Raw genomic sequence first — 16,968 nt, 5'->3', positions numbered from 1 at the left:
TCTTGTGATTTTTTTTTTTTATACATATTTATATTTTTCTTAGCATGGCTCTGATACTCCGTTGTACTTCTTAGTTCCTGTGTTGTTGTTGTTGTTCTGTTTCTGTGCCATTGACGATATGAATAAGCCCACCTGGAGGCCCTGTGATCCGCCCGCCCCGCTGCACATTAATGCCTCTGAATGCCCTCGCCAAGCATGGCAGCGCCGCTGCCACCATGTGTTCACCTGCCCGGTCCTAATCGATATGCACTGTTCTCTGTTTTCTGTCTCTTATGCATGGTCCTCTCCCTTCACCCTTCCCTTCCTCTTCCTCCCCCCCCATCCCCTTCTCCCGTGCATGGTGCACTACCTCCTCCCAACCACCTACCCTACACCCCACAACCCTTCCCCGTTTCCCCCTCGCCATCACTGATTGGGCTGTATGTGTTGCTGCATGGCCTGTGGCCCCCCCCCCACACACCAGGACCACTCGGGCACTCTGGGCGCGGAAGAGTTCAAGGCCTGCCTGATCAGCCTGGGCTTCGATATCGCCAACGACGCGCAGGTATTTGATCGTAGCCACACTCCCGCAGTGCGAGGTTTAACTGGAGTTTGTTTTTGTTTTTCTTTTCTTTTCTCTCTTTTGCACTTTCCTCTGTTATCCCTCCATCTCTTCCTGTATTGCCTTTACTCTTCCTGTTTGAACTCTTTGTGTTTTCCCCACACTTTGCTTAAAAATCTTCTCACTCGAACCTTTCTTCTTCGCCTGATTTCTTTTCCTTTCCCTCCCTCTGCTGTATTTCTCCTCTCCTGCTGGTTTTGTTTGTCTGTCGCTGATCTTGTAGAAGAGAACAGGAATCATGGATGCAGAAGACTTCAAAACCTGCCTTATCTCCATGGGTTACAACCTGGTAAAGGATTGAGCACTCTTCAAGTATGAACATGTCTTTGTGTGTGAGCCGGACCACTTGGACTTGGTATTGGATGTAGATTTAATGAGATTTAAAACACAAAATAGTGGACAGTCTGGATGTTTTAGGGCTGCAACTAATGATTATTTTAGTTATTGACTTATTCTGACGATTAATTGATTAATCGGATTTTTTAAAATTCCTTTAGTGAATGCTTGATCATTTGTAGCAAAGGATGAATCTGCAGCTTAAAAAACACTTCTAACATTAACATGCTAGAAGTGTTTTTTGTTCTTTCAATGTTCTTTCAACAATTGACCTTTTTTTGAGACTGTATTCTTCAGTCAACGATTAATCGGTTGATAAATTAGTTGAAAATTATTTCAATAATCGATTAATCACAATTTAGCTCATTTATCGTTTCAGTCTTGTGTTAAATTATGTAATTTTCTGAACAATTCTTCTTTTACATACTGTAGATGAAAATCTCTTCATCACCACCTGAAGTTTAAGGTGTAAATTCTCCGCTATCTTTACGCAGTTTGATTTTCCGGTTTTTGCGCGACATCGTCCGACTATAGCTGCTTTACCGTGACCCGTCTGTCGCCACCAGGGGGAAAACGAGTTCTCCCGCATCATGAGCACAGTGGACCCCAACAGAATGGGCATCGTCACCTTCCAGGCCTTCATAGACTTCATGTCCCGCGAGACGGCCGACACGGACACAGCCGACCAGGTCATGGCGTCCTTCAAGGTTCTCGCTGGGGACAAGGTACGGCACTGCAGAGCTACTCAGAAAACCCAACAAGCCCCCGCAGTACAACCTAGTCTTTTCACTAGAGAGAAAAGACTAGTGAGATTTTACGTGACAGACCAACTCAAAGTGTGAAGTGGAAAGAAAATAAAGTGGTTCATTTTTCTTAATCTGTCTGAAAAGTATGACATGCATTTCTATTTATCCCCCCAGATTAATATATTGCAGATCGTTGATGAGCCAGAAAACTGCAATCGGCGCACTGCAACGGAACTTATGATAAACGATGGTGGTTTTTTGAGACTATTTTGAAATACTATATCAATAATGACGTAATAATGCAAATTCACTGTCTCAAAGACCAATAAGCTTAAATTTCGCAAAGAACTATAGAGGCACTAGAGCTGGATGACATTTTAAATAGGAAAAAATTCAATACAACAACCAAAAACTTTAAATAAAATGGAAATAAAATCCACACACAACCAAAACCACAAATGAAATGGATGCAATGAATCTACTGGACGTAATCTGAAATGACAAAACTGAATCTCGGTTTTTCCTGTCTCTCTGCAGAACTACATCTTGGCTGACGAGCTGCGCCGCGAACTGCCCCCAGACCAGGCCGAGTACTGCATCGCGCGCATGGCCCCCTACACGGGCCCCGACGGTGTCCCCGGAGCCCTGGACTACATGTCCTTCTCCACGGCTCTATACGGGGAGAGCGACCTCTGAACACTGGCGTCGGGCGTCCTGACCCGGGACCATCCTCTCCCCGCTCCGTTCACCGCCACGTGCTCCGACTCGTCTCCACTCTCCTGTCCAGCTGTGCTGATTTTTTGTTTTCTTTTCTTTTTTGTACGTTTCAGGCCTTATCTTTTTGTCAGTATCTTCCGTGACCTTTCAACTGTCCAGCTTCGTCACCGCTCCCTCCTCCCCTCCCTCGCTCCGTCTTTGTTGTGTTTGCTTTTCATCGCAAAGCAGCGACTCTCCAGGTTTACAAAGAGGGAGAGATAAAATGTGGGGGTTTTTTTGTCATTGATTTTCTTCAGAAAAATGAATAAAGTTAACATTATTTTATTATACTGAACAAAAAAAAGGTATTTTTCTTCACCTGGTTAAATAAGAGACGAAAAATTGTAATAAAGAAAAAAAAAACACGTCTGCACTTTGTCGGTTTTTGATACAAGAACACCTGTGTGTGTGTTCTGATCAGACTGTGATCAAAGAGTACACGCGTAAAGCACTCTGTCAAAGTGTTCTTACAATTTCTACACATTTACTGCATCATAACCAAGGCGTTTAAGGTATGCACTGGTGTTGTGTGTCATAGCAGCACACAAATGAGAAAAAAAGGGAAATGTGAATGGCTTTTGAACATTTTCACAATTCTGAGAATTCCTAGTTGAATTGTCGATGACCTCTTGGAAGGTCATCGGCAAGCGGCCTCAAAAGTTCGCCACTTTTCTTTAGTTAATAACTCTCACATTGGTTCACTGGGGCTTTTTTCCCCCCCTAATGAATTAATCATTTGAAGATTGCATTTTGTATCATTTCAGGCAGCAAAAACAGAGGAAACCTGAGGTGGAAATCCTCAGGTGGAAATCCAATTGAAATTTTGTGGCAATATTTGAAAAGTGATGCTCACAGACATCAAATGCGACTGAGCTTGAGCGATTTTACAAATAAGAATAGGCAAAAAAAAAAAAAAAATCTGTTTGCAAATTTGCAAAGCAGCTGGAAGAACAATTGAAAAACACACTTATTGAAATGAAAAATAGATTTGAAAAACATACATCATTTTTTTCCACTACACCATTCTGCACTCTTCTGTACTAGTGTTTCACATAAAAGCCATAAAAAAATACATTGAAGTTTTTATTTCTGACATGGGTGAATGTGAAAGTCTAAGTGGTATACTTTAACAGAAATCTGCACTTTTCCATTTTGGAATAAAACATTTTCTTTGTGCAACAATAATAATTAAAAAAATCATGAAGTGATTTGGTGACGCATATATATTTTTGTATGCGAAGCTTGTTACCGCCTCAGGCGGATATTTACTAACCCAGAGGTCCAGAATTCAGCGAAAGGGCAACAATGGGAACCAATATTCGTAAGCTCGTACCTATCCGGAAGATTTTGATGCCGGACACAGGAAAAAAGCGCTTCCTCGGTTGTGACCTGCTCACCGATGACAACAGAGGGACATGTAGCTGAAGAAAGAAGTCATGTTTAGTTGGAAGACACTGCGGAGAAACAAAACCGTCAAGTATGGAGTCCCGATGCTGGTAAAGAATGATTTGGTCTGACGTCAGGAGTTTTTACGCACGTGAACTGACCGTAGCACAGGTTGTGTTAGCTAGTTAGCACTTACATAAACACTAAGAGTAAAGCGGGTAGTTCGCTTGTTCTAACATAACACAGATAGATATTTATTAGACGTCTTAACTCATTATTTTTCCAGTTTAATATAGTAACATTTGATTTTTTATTTTTTGACGGCATGCTGCGTCCTTTAGCCACTGTAAAATGACCTTATGTAAAACTGCGGGGTGTAACTTTGCATCGTTACCCATCAAATATGTGTTGAAAGCAGTAGGCTACTAATGCCTGTTTAAAACAAACAAACACTTTGTATAACCATTGTAGCAATTCTAACCAGCAATTGTCAACGTAAACGTCACTTATGACTCTTTCTAGAATTATGCGAGTCGATGTTTGTTTTTTTCTCATTTGCTTTTTTGCCCGTAAAAAGAAAACTGTAAAAACGTTTTCATAATAGACAGCTCCAAGCATGCTCTGAGTTTGGACCGTAACAAAAAAAAAATGATAACCCAACACCCTCTTTGTTTTTGTCTTTCTTTCAGCTGCTGGTCATTGGCGGCTCCTTTGGCTTGCGGGAGTTTACTCAAATCCGTTACGATGCCCAGAAAATCAAAAAACGGGTTTGTATCAAGATCATTTTGATTTCACTTCCTGCGGTACGTGAATACGCAAAAGCCCTGTGTGGCACCGTTACCAGCCTGTGTACTCCTCCTAGTGGCTAGAACTGAAACTGCAGCGTTTAGGTGTGCAGAGAAGAGTCGTGTCGTTAAATGGTCGTTAAAAGGTCAAAAATAAATATGGTTTTCCTCTTTCATCTTTAAATAAAATTTGAAAACATTACAAGTAGATGAGGCTTGTAAAATAGGCGCTTTTGAAAAAAAAAAAAAAAGTAGCCGCTGATAGAAAAAACAAACAAACATGGTGCTTTGCCTGTTTTTCTTTGTATATATCGAACACCTTTGTTCAATTTAAATTTCGATGATCATTTTCAATGTCTTTTATCAATTGGATATCAGCTAAAACTTGGTGAATTGTCATAATCCAGGTGGATAACTGTCGGTATCCTAGTTCACACTAGTCAAGGACTATCTCTAAGTCCAGCTCACATTTAAGCTGAACGAATTCATGTTCGTTCACGGGTCTAGTTATTGTTTACTCATTAATGTTTTCTGAGGTAAGGTCTTTAATATTGTATAAGGTCATTTGTAATTTAGCATATTGATTATGTCATCAACTAGCATCACATTGTTCTCATTCCCCAATTAAACTGAATTTCAGTATGGCTGAGCTTTCAACAAAGCTGCTCTTGTTTGAATATGTTTTTAAATTTTGTTAGCAGAAAGCAAAGTGAGTGGAGGAAACCTGGACAGGAAATTAAGTTGAGACACTCTATGCTAACTAGTACTAGCTCCACTAGTAGATTATTTAACTTATAACATGGAAAAACAAAGAGTCTTGTTACAAGTGAAACAATCTGCCAGGGGAACTAGTACTTTTTAAAATCAATATTAAGAGAATTACTGACTTAAGCTCCTGGGTCTTGCTGAAAATGTACTTGTTAGTTAGTTTTGTCTTATTTCTAGTGTACTAAGATATTTGGACAATAAACTAGGCCAAAAGTACTTGGTAAGATTTAGTGTTTCTGCGGTCTGTCGGTTCACACGCCCTCACCTCCAAGTTTGTTGTGTTCAGTCATCTCATAAAAATGAATCTCTGAAAACATCCATCCATCCATTTTCTGTACACCCTTGTCCCTGGTGGGGTTGCCAGGGCTGCTGGTGCCCATCTCCAGCGAAAGTTTCGGGCGAGAAGCGGGGTACAGCCTGGACCGGTCGCCAGTTCTCTGAAAAGAGATTTAGATTGTGGTCAGTCTGGAAACAGATAATACTTTGTTTGGATCAAGATATGGACAGTGGCCTTCAGTTATAAGACTTCTGACATGGAGAAGGTTTCATTGTTTAGTTTTTTTGTATTTTTCTTGGATTTGTCATTATAGAAAATGTTCTTGATATTGAAGAGGATTCTATCCATTGTCTATTGTGTTTAAAAAGAAAGTACAAACTCAAAACCACAAAAAGTGAAAATAGGCTAAATACACCGCTGGTATTTAGGAGGTTCCACCTTTTACAACGTTAAAAAAAGTACAAGGCTACAGAGTCGAAAGCAAGGTCTAATATTTCACAAGATAGCAACCAGTTATTTAAAACAATGATTATGTAACCAGAAGGCGTTACGATCTGGCAGTGAGTGCTCTCTTACGCTGACAGACTCCGATGCAAGTCATCTGGGTGGGAGCCAGATGGCCGGCCCGTCTTTTCTTACGTTACCGCTGATGTGCGGCGGCCGTCGACGGCGGATGAGCTCGCTCTGCCGCGGGCCTTGTATCTGTGGCTTCCCCCTCCTCTCACACACACACACACACACACTCCTTTTGCGAAGGTGCGTGCAGCACACGGACCCGCTCCAAACCCCGGCGGAGTCCAACTTCGCCTCCGCATGTGTGGCTGCGCATGTGATTTAATGTGCTGAATATTTAAAGAGCGGAGACAAGGCGCGTTATTAAAAGCACTCTTCCCGTTTTTGCTTGGGTTGGTATCAGCTGATTACATTAGCCGGCTCTCTCTCAGACATCACATGTACGCTGAAACCACCGTCGGAGATTAAGTCCAGTGAGATGAAATTTGCATTTTCTCATCAGTGATTTCATTTAGCCTGAGGGCTGGGATGAACTTCAAGGCTTTTATTCCTTGCTGGACTTTTTTTTTTGTTTGTTTGTTTTTACCTTTTAATTGCTTCATATTTGAGATGTTTTTGTATTAGACTGTTAATATGATGCTAATTTTTAAGACCATTAATTCTCTAGTTTGACAGCTGTAAAATATTCTATAAATAATTTATTAGCTGTGGTAAGGTAGGTGTAATTAGTCAGTCTTGGAATAGTAAAACTCTGTCACACACAGAAAAACCCTCGGCATTGTTCCAGTGAAATATTATGAACTCATTAAAAGTGATGCTCATTTTGGACCCGCTCCTGACCAAGGTCCATTTTAATTCCAAAGTCCCGGACTTTTGACCACAAAAATAAAACTTTTATTGTTGTTATTTTTGATTTTGTCGAACCTTTTCAGATTGATGATGAATCAACCGTCCTTAATTTTGTTCTGACCCATTTTGTTCATGGTTCTTTGCAAAGTTGATGACTTGATCAATTTGAGTGGCAGTCAGCCAATAATATGGTCAGATAACATCTCAATGAATTATGTTTAGCTTAACTTAACATGCATTTAAAAATGATGATTGAGAAACATGATAAAAAAATTATTGGATTTTTATTTTTTATCTGACCAGAGTACCATCTCCTACATATCCACTGTGCCTCCTTCATAGCTTGTGGAAAACTTCCATTAGTTTTTTTTTACCATCTTTTTGTCACTCTTCCACATATGCCTGATTTATCAAACATATGTCCAGTTGAAAGAGTCTTCTCTGAACAGTCTGGACAATAGTGGATCTTCATCCACTATTTACTCTTGGTCTGTAAAATACGCAGGAGTGTGTGGCTGTAAAGGGACAAAACGGGACATTTTGTAATTCTGCTGTTACTAAGAAAGCTTTCCGTTTTTCATATGTTGCTTTTGAAGAAAATGGTTGACGTTACCTGAGGAAAGCCTGAAAGCAGAAATCTGAGACTGCAACAATAAAAACTGTCTCACTTTTTTTTCTTCTTTTCTTTCTGTCATATTGCAGCTGGATCCTTCACTGGAGGCGAAGGTGAATCCAGAGAAGCAGGCGGTTATCCTGGAGGAGGAGTACGAGGTAAGAGACGCTTACCTGGGTGTCCATAAAGTTTGTAATCAAGGTGTCTGTGCATCTTTATTATTAAGCTTTAAATCCATGTATGTGAAAATGAAGACCTTAAAATGTCTTAAATTATTCTAGAGGTGTGCCGATCGGCCACCGTTCATAATCAGCCGATTTCCGTGAAAAAGTGTATGATCGGTGAGCAGCGATCACTGTCTCTTGTTGCCGATCACCAAAACCAATCACCTGCATTTGACTTCTCTTCCTGCGTGTGCGGCTCATCTCCTCTTTCCTTCACGCTACGCAAGCGCGCGTGAAGGAACTATAATGCCCTGAGAGTGAGCGGGGACGTTTGCGTGTTGCTGCGGAAAATTACCTCGGGGCAGCCCACGTTTGCTCGTCATACCTTCCCGAAAGTAAAAAAAGTGGCTGGTTTGGGTGGGTCTTGTCCACATTTTATGGTTCTTGCATGCTGGTTGTGTGGCGTCTGCAAAGCTTAATCAGCTTTTTAGTAGTGGAAAAACTTCCATCCTGAAGTAAAAAAATAAATAAATTAAAGAAGTTCATCCTTTTCTGTTTGTTTTTCCGTTCCAGAAGTTGAAGGAGATTCATTTGGACGAGTGGAAGAACATCCGTGGTCCCCGTCCCTGGGAGGACTCCAGGGAGTACCAGGAGCAGCAGCGCAGCAATCTGAGCAAAACACACTGAGGCTCCGGCCCGAGCCCACTGCACGCGCTCAGACAGATGCACAAAGATCACACCAGACAGCGCAGGGGCCCTTGGAGACGGTGGTACCGATGTTTGGCTGCGGCTCCGGGGCTCTGAGCACAGCTTGTAAGCCCTTGGCTTGCGTCGGGGCCTGAATCTTTGGAAAAGTTCATTTTGGAGTAAATCATGTTGGCTTCCTCTGGCTGCAACACCTTCAGAACTACTGGTGAAAAGTTTCCGCTTTTAAAATATTGTGCCGGACACAAACATATATATTTTACGTCAGACTGTAGGCCCTTATTGTGAAGGGGAGAGAGCAGAAATGTAGAGCGTGTTGTTCTCCCGTTCAGTGTTTTGTTTTGTGGTTGGAAGACATTGAGAATAAAGCGAGACTCAAAATGGTTTTCATCTCTTTCTGCTGATTTCCACATTGGTGACCCCGACATGATGTCAACCAACTTCCACAATATGTGGATTCTTTAAAGGGGCAGTACCGTGTGTTTTCCAGGCACATAGTGCCATTTCATAGCACAATCAAGTCACTTTTGTTACCTTCGGTTCTTATAAAAATGCTGCATATCAAATGAGACAAAGTCAGAACTTTTACCTTGTAATATTAGGCTTTAAAATTAGGCCTCTGTCTCTTTAAAAACTCCTGCTCTTTCTGACACTCTGCCTTCGTCACAGCGCTCTTCTATTAACTCTACAACAGTTTCACCAGCATTGCACTGAGAAGTCGCTCTTACAATGAGCTCAGTAGATCCGCAGTTTCAGCAGGTGTTTGCTAATTGCTGCTGGCTAGTCTGAAGGAGCTGAGCGGGAGACGGCTGCTCTGAGGTGGAATTTCTTAAGTTTGGAAACTGCAACTCCGAGGAGGAGCTCTGGCTCAAGGGCGGGGCCAAGTTCATCCAGGCGTTCTGCACAGCTGAATGGTTGCCATGGAGATTAAAGGATTTCGCAAAAATGGATGAAAGAATCAAAGCAACACTCCAAGTAGGCTTTTGATGAGGGAATAACATCACAGCATGATGTAAAATGCAAAAAAAGTACATTTTATATCATACCGTGCCTTTAAAAATTGTTGCTAGGGTTACAGATCAGGTCAATCTAATAAAAGGCCAACAGGTGGCATTTTACTTCCCTCTTACAGAAGATGCACATGTGATTTTTCTGTTTCAATAAATTATTAGGCTACTGTTTGTCTTAAAAGTGATATTTTCTCCCTTTTTTTTTTCTTTTTTAGCAAAAACCAAGAACACGAATAAAGCCTGTATACAAGGATATTGGATTGATTCACCTGCTGAAAAATAGAAAAGCATAAACACAAGAGCTCAGCGTTTCCTCGGGCTCTCCGTGTCTCAGGAGGAATCCGTTTCTCATTATTACGTCTCACTGCAGCGGCTGATTGTGTTTATGGAAATAATATTACATGTGCGTGCTTTTTTTATTTTTTTTTTATTTTATCAAACAAAACAAAAATAGCAGCATCTTTCACTGCGTGCGGGTGATTGGCGACCGGCGTGTTCAGCGGTTTCACGAGATAAACTGCCACTGCCTCACGTTTTCTCTCGTCGCGATTTTATGGCGTCATGTCTTCGAATCGCTCGAAATGACGTCGGGAGGAGACGGCAACTTAAATGTTTAAAGGATTATTCTTTCCGGTAGCTAAGCTGCTGCTGCTGCATTATGATCAACTATAATCTGACACCAACCAGGTTGTTTGGGTACTTGGCTGTCAGGCTGTTAGTTTTAGCATTTGTTTTTCCTGAAAAATCACGTGTTTAGTTCTTCAATGTTCAAAGAAGAATTTTATTCTTTTTGAAAATCTTTTTTTTTTTTTTTCTGAAAAAATTGCCCAGGATATATTTTTTTTTTCTTCTACAATAGAAAATTCAAAGTTTTAGAAATTAGCTTGAAAAAAGAAAACATTTCAAAACTTTTTAGAAAAAGGAAGCTTTTCGTTCAATTTTTTATTTTTTTATTTTTATTTTTTTGGACCAAATAGTTTATGTTTTGAGAAACTGGTGACCATTTCAGCAAACATAAACAATGTGGTTGTTTTTTTATATATATATACAAGTTAAATAATGTTAAATTCTGGAACCATCAGTTGAAAAGTAAATTTTGGAAATAGCCATGTCTGTCCTTTTGAAACATGGATTCAGAAAGTAGGCCTTTCTAAATGATTCATGCTTTCTTTGTGGATTGGAGACTCTGGCTTCAGGATTCATTCAAAAACCTGAAGACTTAATGAAAGCAAGAAATCTAAACTAAAATTTTACCCTCAGATTAGAGAAATCCACAAAAACTCCACAGTCACTGAAATATCATAAAGGGCAACAGAGAAGGAGAGGCAAGAAGAGGAGATGGTGAGTCAAGAAATCTCTCTCTCTCTCTCTCTCTCTCTCTCTCTCATTTCATATCTATAAATAGACAGCCGCCTGGCAGCTGAGGGGCAGTCCGCGCAGAACAAATGCAGCCTCTGGCTGTTTCACTTCATTCCCCACATAATGAGCCAGACGGAACAAGCGCAGATCGCCGCCGTCACTTCCACTCTCCCAGCCACCGCCGCCGAGCCAGAGAGGCAAGGGCCACACGTTGCCATGGAAACGTGGCTGCTGGGCAGAGGCGAGGAGGTGGAGTGGGTTGTGTGTGTGTGTGTGTGTGTGGGTGGGGGGGGGGGTTCTTACAGTAAAGGCAGCTCTGCACACACTGAGACCCCCCTTACACAGACAGACAGACAGACAGACGGGGCCTTGCTGTCTAGAGATGAGTAGATGAGCTCCAGAGTCCTGAACTGCCTCCCGGATGTAATGGAGTCGGTGTGGGTGTGTGCACCTCGCTAACCAGCCCTCCTCCGCTAACATATTCCAGCCCAGTGAACCTCTGAGCGCTCAGATCTAATAGCAGGACTGTCTGACTGACTGCAGGACTCCCACTTGGGGGGGGGGGGGGCAAATATTAATCTTTGTGGATCTTATCTGAGCTGAGAGCGCATACATTATGAACAGTCCGGGCCGGCGCTGCTCGGTTCAGAGGCGGCGAGCTGGTGGCGATGTTCTCCTTTAGCACCATTACTTCCACGGGAGGACGTCTGAGGTCAAGATTTTTAACAGCGTCTGATGCGATTGTGTCTTTAGCAAAAGTGGGACGCAGTGCAATGCACTGCAAAAGTAATCCCCAAACGTCTCTGTGCTGCAGCTAAGGGCTGATTATTCTGTCGATTATTCTGATGATTAACCGAGTAAACGGACAAGAAATTGAATATTCTGCAGATTTTTTTAAGTTCACTTTATACTATATTAGAATAAGTACAAAAAACAATTGTATGCCCTAAAATGCAATAACTTGCATTCCTTTAGTGTATGCTCGATCATTTGTATTAAATAACAGATCTGCGGCTGAATGAATAGTAAAATAAATATTTAAATATGTCTGTTTCACTTAACTTCTCTATAGTGTTCAGCACTGATCTGTAAACTATTGTTTTCAGTTTACTAATTAGTAGCATAATAAATGAATAGATGCCAAATGGTAATGGGATCACTTTGCAGAATTTGAATCAGGTGAAGCTAAAAATAACACCACTTGAAAAGTTCTGGGTTGAAAATATGTTTAAAAAAAAAACAGCTTGGGTTTTTTTAATCTAAAATGCAAAATGTCTATAATTTCTGTGCAGTTTCGGCTTGATTAGTGTTCTGGATGTGGTGCTAATTCAGCAAATGTCACATTTCAGAGTTAGTCACAATAAAACGGTTCATATCAAAACACAAAGCAACAAATACAATCCAGTGAAGTTTGATGTTTGTGGTGAAATGATGTAGCAACATAAGATCCTCCCCAGCAGAATCTCATGTTAGAGATATTGCTTCTGCTCCCAGGTGACGGCCCGGAGTTACAGCGACCTGCAAAAATAATGAACATTTCAAACACACCTTCATGTTTATTTTGATTTTTTTTTTTTTTTTTTTTTGCAATATTCTGAAGCAGGACTGCAGACCAGTTTCAACTCAAACAACGTCAGATGGTTTCCCCTCAGCTCCAGTCCAAATGCTGCATTATTTGCATACGATTCACATGGATTTTATTCTGTTGCTGTGTGTGAGGTTTTGGATCCAGAATGTGACGCCGGTTGCCCGATTTCTTGCTTTTCTCTTTAATTGTGGCACAGCGACACTTTCTACAGCTTCCAGTTTGCGAGTCTCACGAGAATGAACAAGTTTGAGATGAAACTACGCGGAAGACGTGAAGCGAGTCCAGCCGGCGTGCTCGTGCCTAAAAATATTCCCCAAAATCTCTGCTTTAAATTCGGGTCAGCCACACTGTCTTTAAATTACAAATTAAGAGACTCAGAAACCTGACGTTTTTTTCGGATTTGGCGTCCATTCTCTTCCCCTCCATCTTAATGCTGAAAATCTCGTTTAGAGGAATTCTTCTTATTATTATTTTTAAAACAAGCAAATGTCTCCAAAACAGTGGAGCTGAGAGGAAAGCTAACACTCCAGCCGTAAAGGACTGGAGGACGCTGAGAGGAAGCGTCGTCTGTGATCTGGATGATGCTCCCCTTCAGCCGGGCCTTCCCTTCATTTAGGTAAAAGCGCGCGTCTCTACACTCCTTGCTCTTTTCATCCCGGGTCCTCGGGGAGGGGTCGTCACACACACACACACACACCTTCGCAGGGTGCTGCAAACACTCTCCCGTGACAGTAAATGGGCCCCGGGGTCTGAGGTCCTTAACCGTGATGCGAGGTGACTCTTTACCTTCTTTTTTCACAGCTTCACTATTCATTACTGACCGCTGTAAGAGGACATGGCTCAGGGCTGATGTCAGGATTAGATCTGCCGATGACCGCCCCTCTACCCCCTCCACCCGCTCCACCTCCTCTCCTAGCCGGGGACTCGCATCTACCGGCTGTTATTATTTTCTTCCTGCTGAAGTGATTGCAGCTTAAAAATTACCAGCATGCATAAAGTAACCATGTGTTGTATGGAGAGAGCGAGAGAGAGAGAGAGAGAGAAGTATACTAAATAAAAACACAAAATAACAAAATGCTATTTACTATTTACTGTTGCTGACATTTTCTTCCTGCCTCACATTCTCTACATGTGTTTTTATAAGCTGGTTTGTGCAAAGAGTTCAGTCTCAGAGTAAATACTCTACTGATCCCAAAGGGAAACTAAACTCTTCATAGAGGAAAGGTTTCTATTTAAAAAGTCTTCATTTATTTACCTTTTTGTTCATAATGCACCATTTTCAGTGCACTACAGAGCTATGAACCAATTTATGTTGGTCCTAAGTTTAAAATTCCAAATGAAAAAAGTTTGTGGCTGTAACGTGACAAAATGTGGAAACCAGGGCTGCAGCTAACAATTCTTTAACTACTCGATTATTCTACCGATTATTTGGATGAGTAGTCGATTAATCTGATTTTTTTTTTTTTTTTTAAAGTTGCCACATTCTGCAGATTTTTCATTTAAGCCACGTCTTATACAATATTAGAAATACAGTAGAACGTGGGAATAAAACTCCTTTTTCAAATAAGAAAAATACACATTTTCTTTCTTTTCCTTTTTCTTTACGTCTCTCTTTAATGAACTCTTGATCGTTTGTAGCAAAGGTTGCATCTGCTGCTGAAAACTATTCTAACATCAACATGTGAAAAGCTCAGCCCTTTCTGCTCGACTTCAACACAGTGTAACGCTGAGCTGGTGATTATCTTTTGGATCAGCTGATTAATAATCTGATAGGAAAAAGTTCTTAATAGGAAATAAAAAAAAATGTGTGCTTCATAATTTGTACCAGGCGAAGCTAAGAACCGACACCTGAGGAGTTCTGGGTGGAACATATTTACAGTTTAAAAGTTTTTTAATCTTAAACGCAAAATGTATATGTTTTTTATACAGTTTTGGGCTTCATTACTGCCGTGACTGTGTTGTTCTTTCAGCAGACGGCTTTCTTTAACGATTAATTGTTTACTAAATTAGTTGACGATTATTTCAATAATCGATTAATGGCGATTAAATTGACTGTTTCAGTCCTCGTTTAAACACCACCGCAGTACGATGTACGTCAAGCTTTGCAGCAGAGGTAATTATGGAGCAGGAGATTGAGGTCGGCTTTCTTAGTTAATGTCACCAGGCAGTCACCATTGGGTCACATTATGACCCAATGGTGACCCAATGGTCATAATGTCACCATTGGGTCACATTATGAGCTCATCTGTTGGAGGGAAGACATCGACTGGCGTTTCTTTCCACAACTTTACTCCACTAATCATCTCTAAACTCTGATGAAAGAAGCGAGAATCGGTCCAGAGCTCCAATCGTATCCAGTCATACAGCGCATGCTGGCCGCTGGATCACTCCACCAGACTACGCATAAATCTATCCGGAGTGTAAACAACAGCCACACTCCTTCACTCAGATAAGAAAACGTCATTAAAAAAACAAAAACAAAACATAACTATATCCACATGAGGAGGAGGAGGAGCTGCCTGACCGGACCGGCTCATCTTGCACTCTGCCCACTGGGCAAGTAATTGTTTACGACTTCCCTACTTACAAGCATGCAAATCTGAACACGTTATTAGGATTCTATAATACAGTGCCGGGCTGTGTAATTAAAAATCGGATCCAATTGATTTTTCCCGCTTTGAGAAGCAGGCAGCATTTCACAGGAAAAAGGGACTTTATACGCACTACAAGCGGGATGGGCCGCCACAAGTCTCACTGTGTTGCTTCAAGAACAAATGAACAACCATTCATTATTTATTAGGAACTAATTATTTCAAAGGTCATCCCTTTGTCGGCCGTTTCAACACAGGAGCCGGGAGCAGGGAAAAACCGTAAGCTCGGTCCTCTTTATTGTCACAGAAACATACAGGACAACAACCAGGGACGCTTAGAGAGCTAGCATACATAGAGCTGACATACACGCTGTTGGACAGTAGGAAGAAGAAGTCAAAAATACTCGCACAGAACCAGGAAACCAGGGACGCATGCGCAGGAAGAACAGCCAAACTGTGGTTCAGGAAAAGCTTGCCTCAGGAAAGCTGCTGTCATTCGTCATGGCGAAGCCAGTAGAGAACAAATTACAAGGTTAGTGTTTTAATACCGGTGGTATTCTCAACAAATATCATCTCAAAAAGGTTAAGACCCATCAGAAGACGTGTGGTTAAGGTTTCTGGAGAAATAATTTCGGTTTGTGTCCAGTTTTAACTAGCTTAGCAGCGGCGCTAATGTTCATGTCAAATACGCTAGCGTGCTGTGGTGGCGCAGGGGGTTCGCACGCCCCACGTTTGGAGGCCTTAGTCCTCGACGCGGACGTCGCAGGTTCGACTCCCGGTCCCGACGACCTTTGCTGCATGTCTTCCCCCCTCTCCTCACTCTCCTTCCTGTCTGCCTACTGTGGGAAAAATACGAGCCACTAGCGCTGCAAAAACTCTTCGGAGAAAAAAAAAAAAAAAAATATATATATATATATATATATAAACCCATATATGCAAGCATGCTAGTAGTCAAGGAGACGCATAGCAGGTTAGCAGAGAAACAGATTACATGTCTCATTGTTAGAATAAAATAGAATTTTTTTTTTACTATTTCAGATGATATATTATGCCTTAATCTATATTTCTCTTTTTAACAAACCCAGTGAGCTAAAGGAATGTGCCAGGATGTAACTTAATTAGTGTAATTAGGATAAGTGGTGGCTGGTTTTTACATTTGTCACAATTCTTGACTTTTTGTCCGTCTTTCTGTGGTTTTGTGGTGAAGATGTTCTGGTACCCCGTTCATTTGTCCCTCTGATGAATCAGAAGCGCTGCTCTAAGATGAACGTTTTTGGATTTGATCTATTTGTGTACATACGTGTCCAAAACAGTCATGTTCCATGACTAACACTAAGTGTTCTCAATTTAGTGTGCATTTAATAAAAGCTATCTCATCAAAACTCTGTAGATTTCTTAATTTTACTCCACTTGCATAGAATAATTCCCACTAGTTTACCAAAAATGATTACTTTGAACTAAACCCATATTTTAACTGTTGATACTAATTTCTACATGCAAATATTGACTAATATTTATCCAGACCAAATGGATGGATATCGTTTGTTTATATTGTTTAATTATATAGTCTGTGGCATCTGCAGAACATTTTCATAGGAATGGACAGTCTGGGCTAGTAAATAAATAAAATATATACTTTCAATAAATACATAAATTCCCACTGATTTTATATATTTATTGAATTATTAATTGGGCTTCGCATTTTTATATGTATGTTTTTGATAGAAGAAGATCACTGTATGTCTTTGTGTGAACTGAACTGGATTCTCTGGGGACCTTTATGGTGGTCAGTGGTTTTTCCAGATGGTGCTATGCCCCCCCCCCCCCCCCCCCCCGCCTCCCCCTTTGGGGACGGCACTGTGTTATTTACTACAGTCTGCAGGACTGACCCAGTGTTCTTCTTCTTCTATGTGTTTATTCT

General features: G+C 41.1%; 2 protein-coding genes across 5 annotated transcripts in view; both read left to right on the top strand.

Annotated features, from left to right (window-relative positions):
* The window catches only part of LOC102233488 (alpha-actinin-1), a 61,965-nt gene extending 59,157 nt beyond the window's left edge, over positions 1 to 2,808 (top strand). The window contains exons 19-22 of one of the 4 annotated variants that reach the window (XM_023353127.1): positions 464 to 544; positions 825 to 890; positions 1,504 to 1,662; positions 2,221 to 2,808. In XM_023353127.1, the coding sequence (XP_023208895.1) occupies positions 464 to 544; positions 825 to 890; positions 1,504 to 1,662; positions 2,221 to 2,379 (465 nt within the window). In that variant the 3' untranslated portion in view covers positions 2,380 to 2,808. The remainder of the gene's footprint in view (positions 1 to 463; positions 545 to 824; positions 891 to 1,503; positions 1,663 to 2,220) is intronic. The other 3 variants (XM_023353130.1, XM_023353129.1, XM_023353128.1) reach the window with 3 other exon arrangements.
* Positions 2,809 to 3,781: 973 nt separating this feature from the next.
* LOC102219885 (cytochrome c oxidase assembly protein COX16 homolog, mitochondrial) lies at positions 3,782 to 8,884 on the top strand. Its single transcript, XM_005799204.3, has 4 exons — positions 3,782 to 3,935; positions 4,515 to 4,592; positions 7,720 to 7,788; positions 8,368 to 8,884. The coding sequence occupies exons 1-4, from the start codon at positions 3,876 to 3,878 to the stop codon at positions 8,479 to 8,481; spliced, it is 321 nt and encodes a 106-aa protein (XP_005799261.1). The 5' UTR covers positions 3,782 to 3,875; the 3' UTR covers positions 8,482 to 8,884.
* The last annotated feature ends 8,084 nt before the right edge of the window (positions 8,885 to 16,968 follow it).

This window comes from Xiphophorus maculatus, chromosome 19 (assembly GCF_002775205.1).
Source record: "Xiphophorus maculatus strain JP 163 A chromosome 19, X_maculatus-5.0-male, whole genome shotgun sequence".
NCBI lineage: Eukaryota > Metazoa > Chordata > Actinopteri > Cyprinodontiformes > Poeciliidae > Xiphophorus > Xiphophorus maculatus.
The sequence above is the reverse complement of the archived record's forward strand: the minus strand, read 5'-3'. Positions and strand labels throughout refer to the sequence as shown.

What these genes read in the sequence shown, in the direction of transcription:
- LOC102219885 (XM_005799204.3), top strand. Translation starts at nt 3,876, where the DNA reads ATGTTTAGTTGGAAGACACTGCGGAGAAACAAAACCGTCAAGTATGGA. An exon ending in AGTATGGAGTCCCGATGCTG is followed by an intron (nt 3,936 to 4,514) that starts GTAAAGAATGAT and finishes TCTTTCTTTCAG; the next exon opens with CTGCTGGTCATTGGCGGCTC. An exon ending in CCCAGAAAATCAAAAAACGG is followed by an intron (nt 4,593 to 7,719) that starts GTTTGTATCAAG and finishes GTCATATTGCAG; the next exon opens with CTGGATCCTTCACTGGAGGC.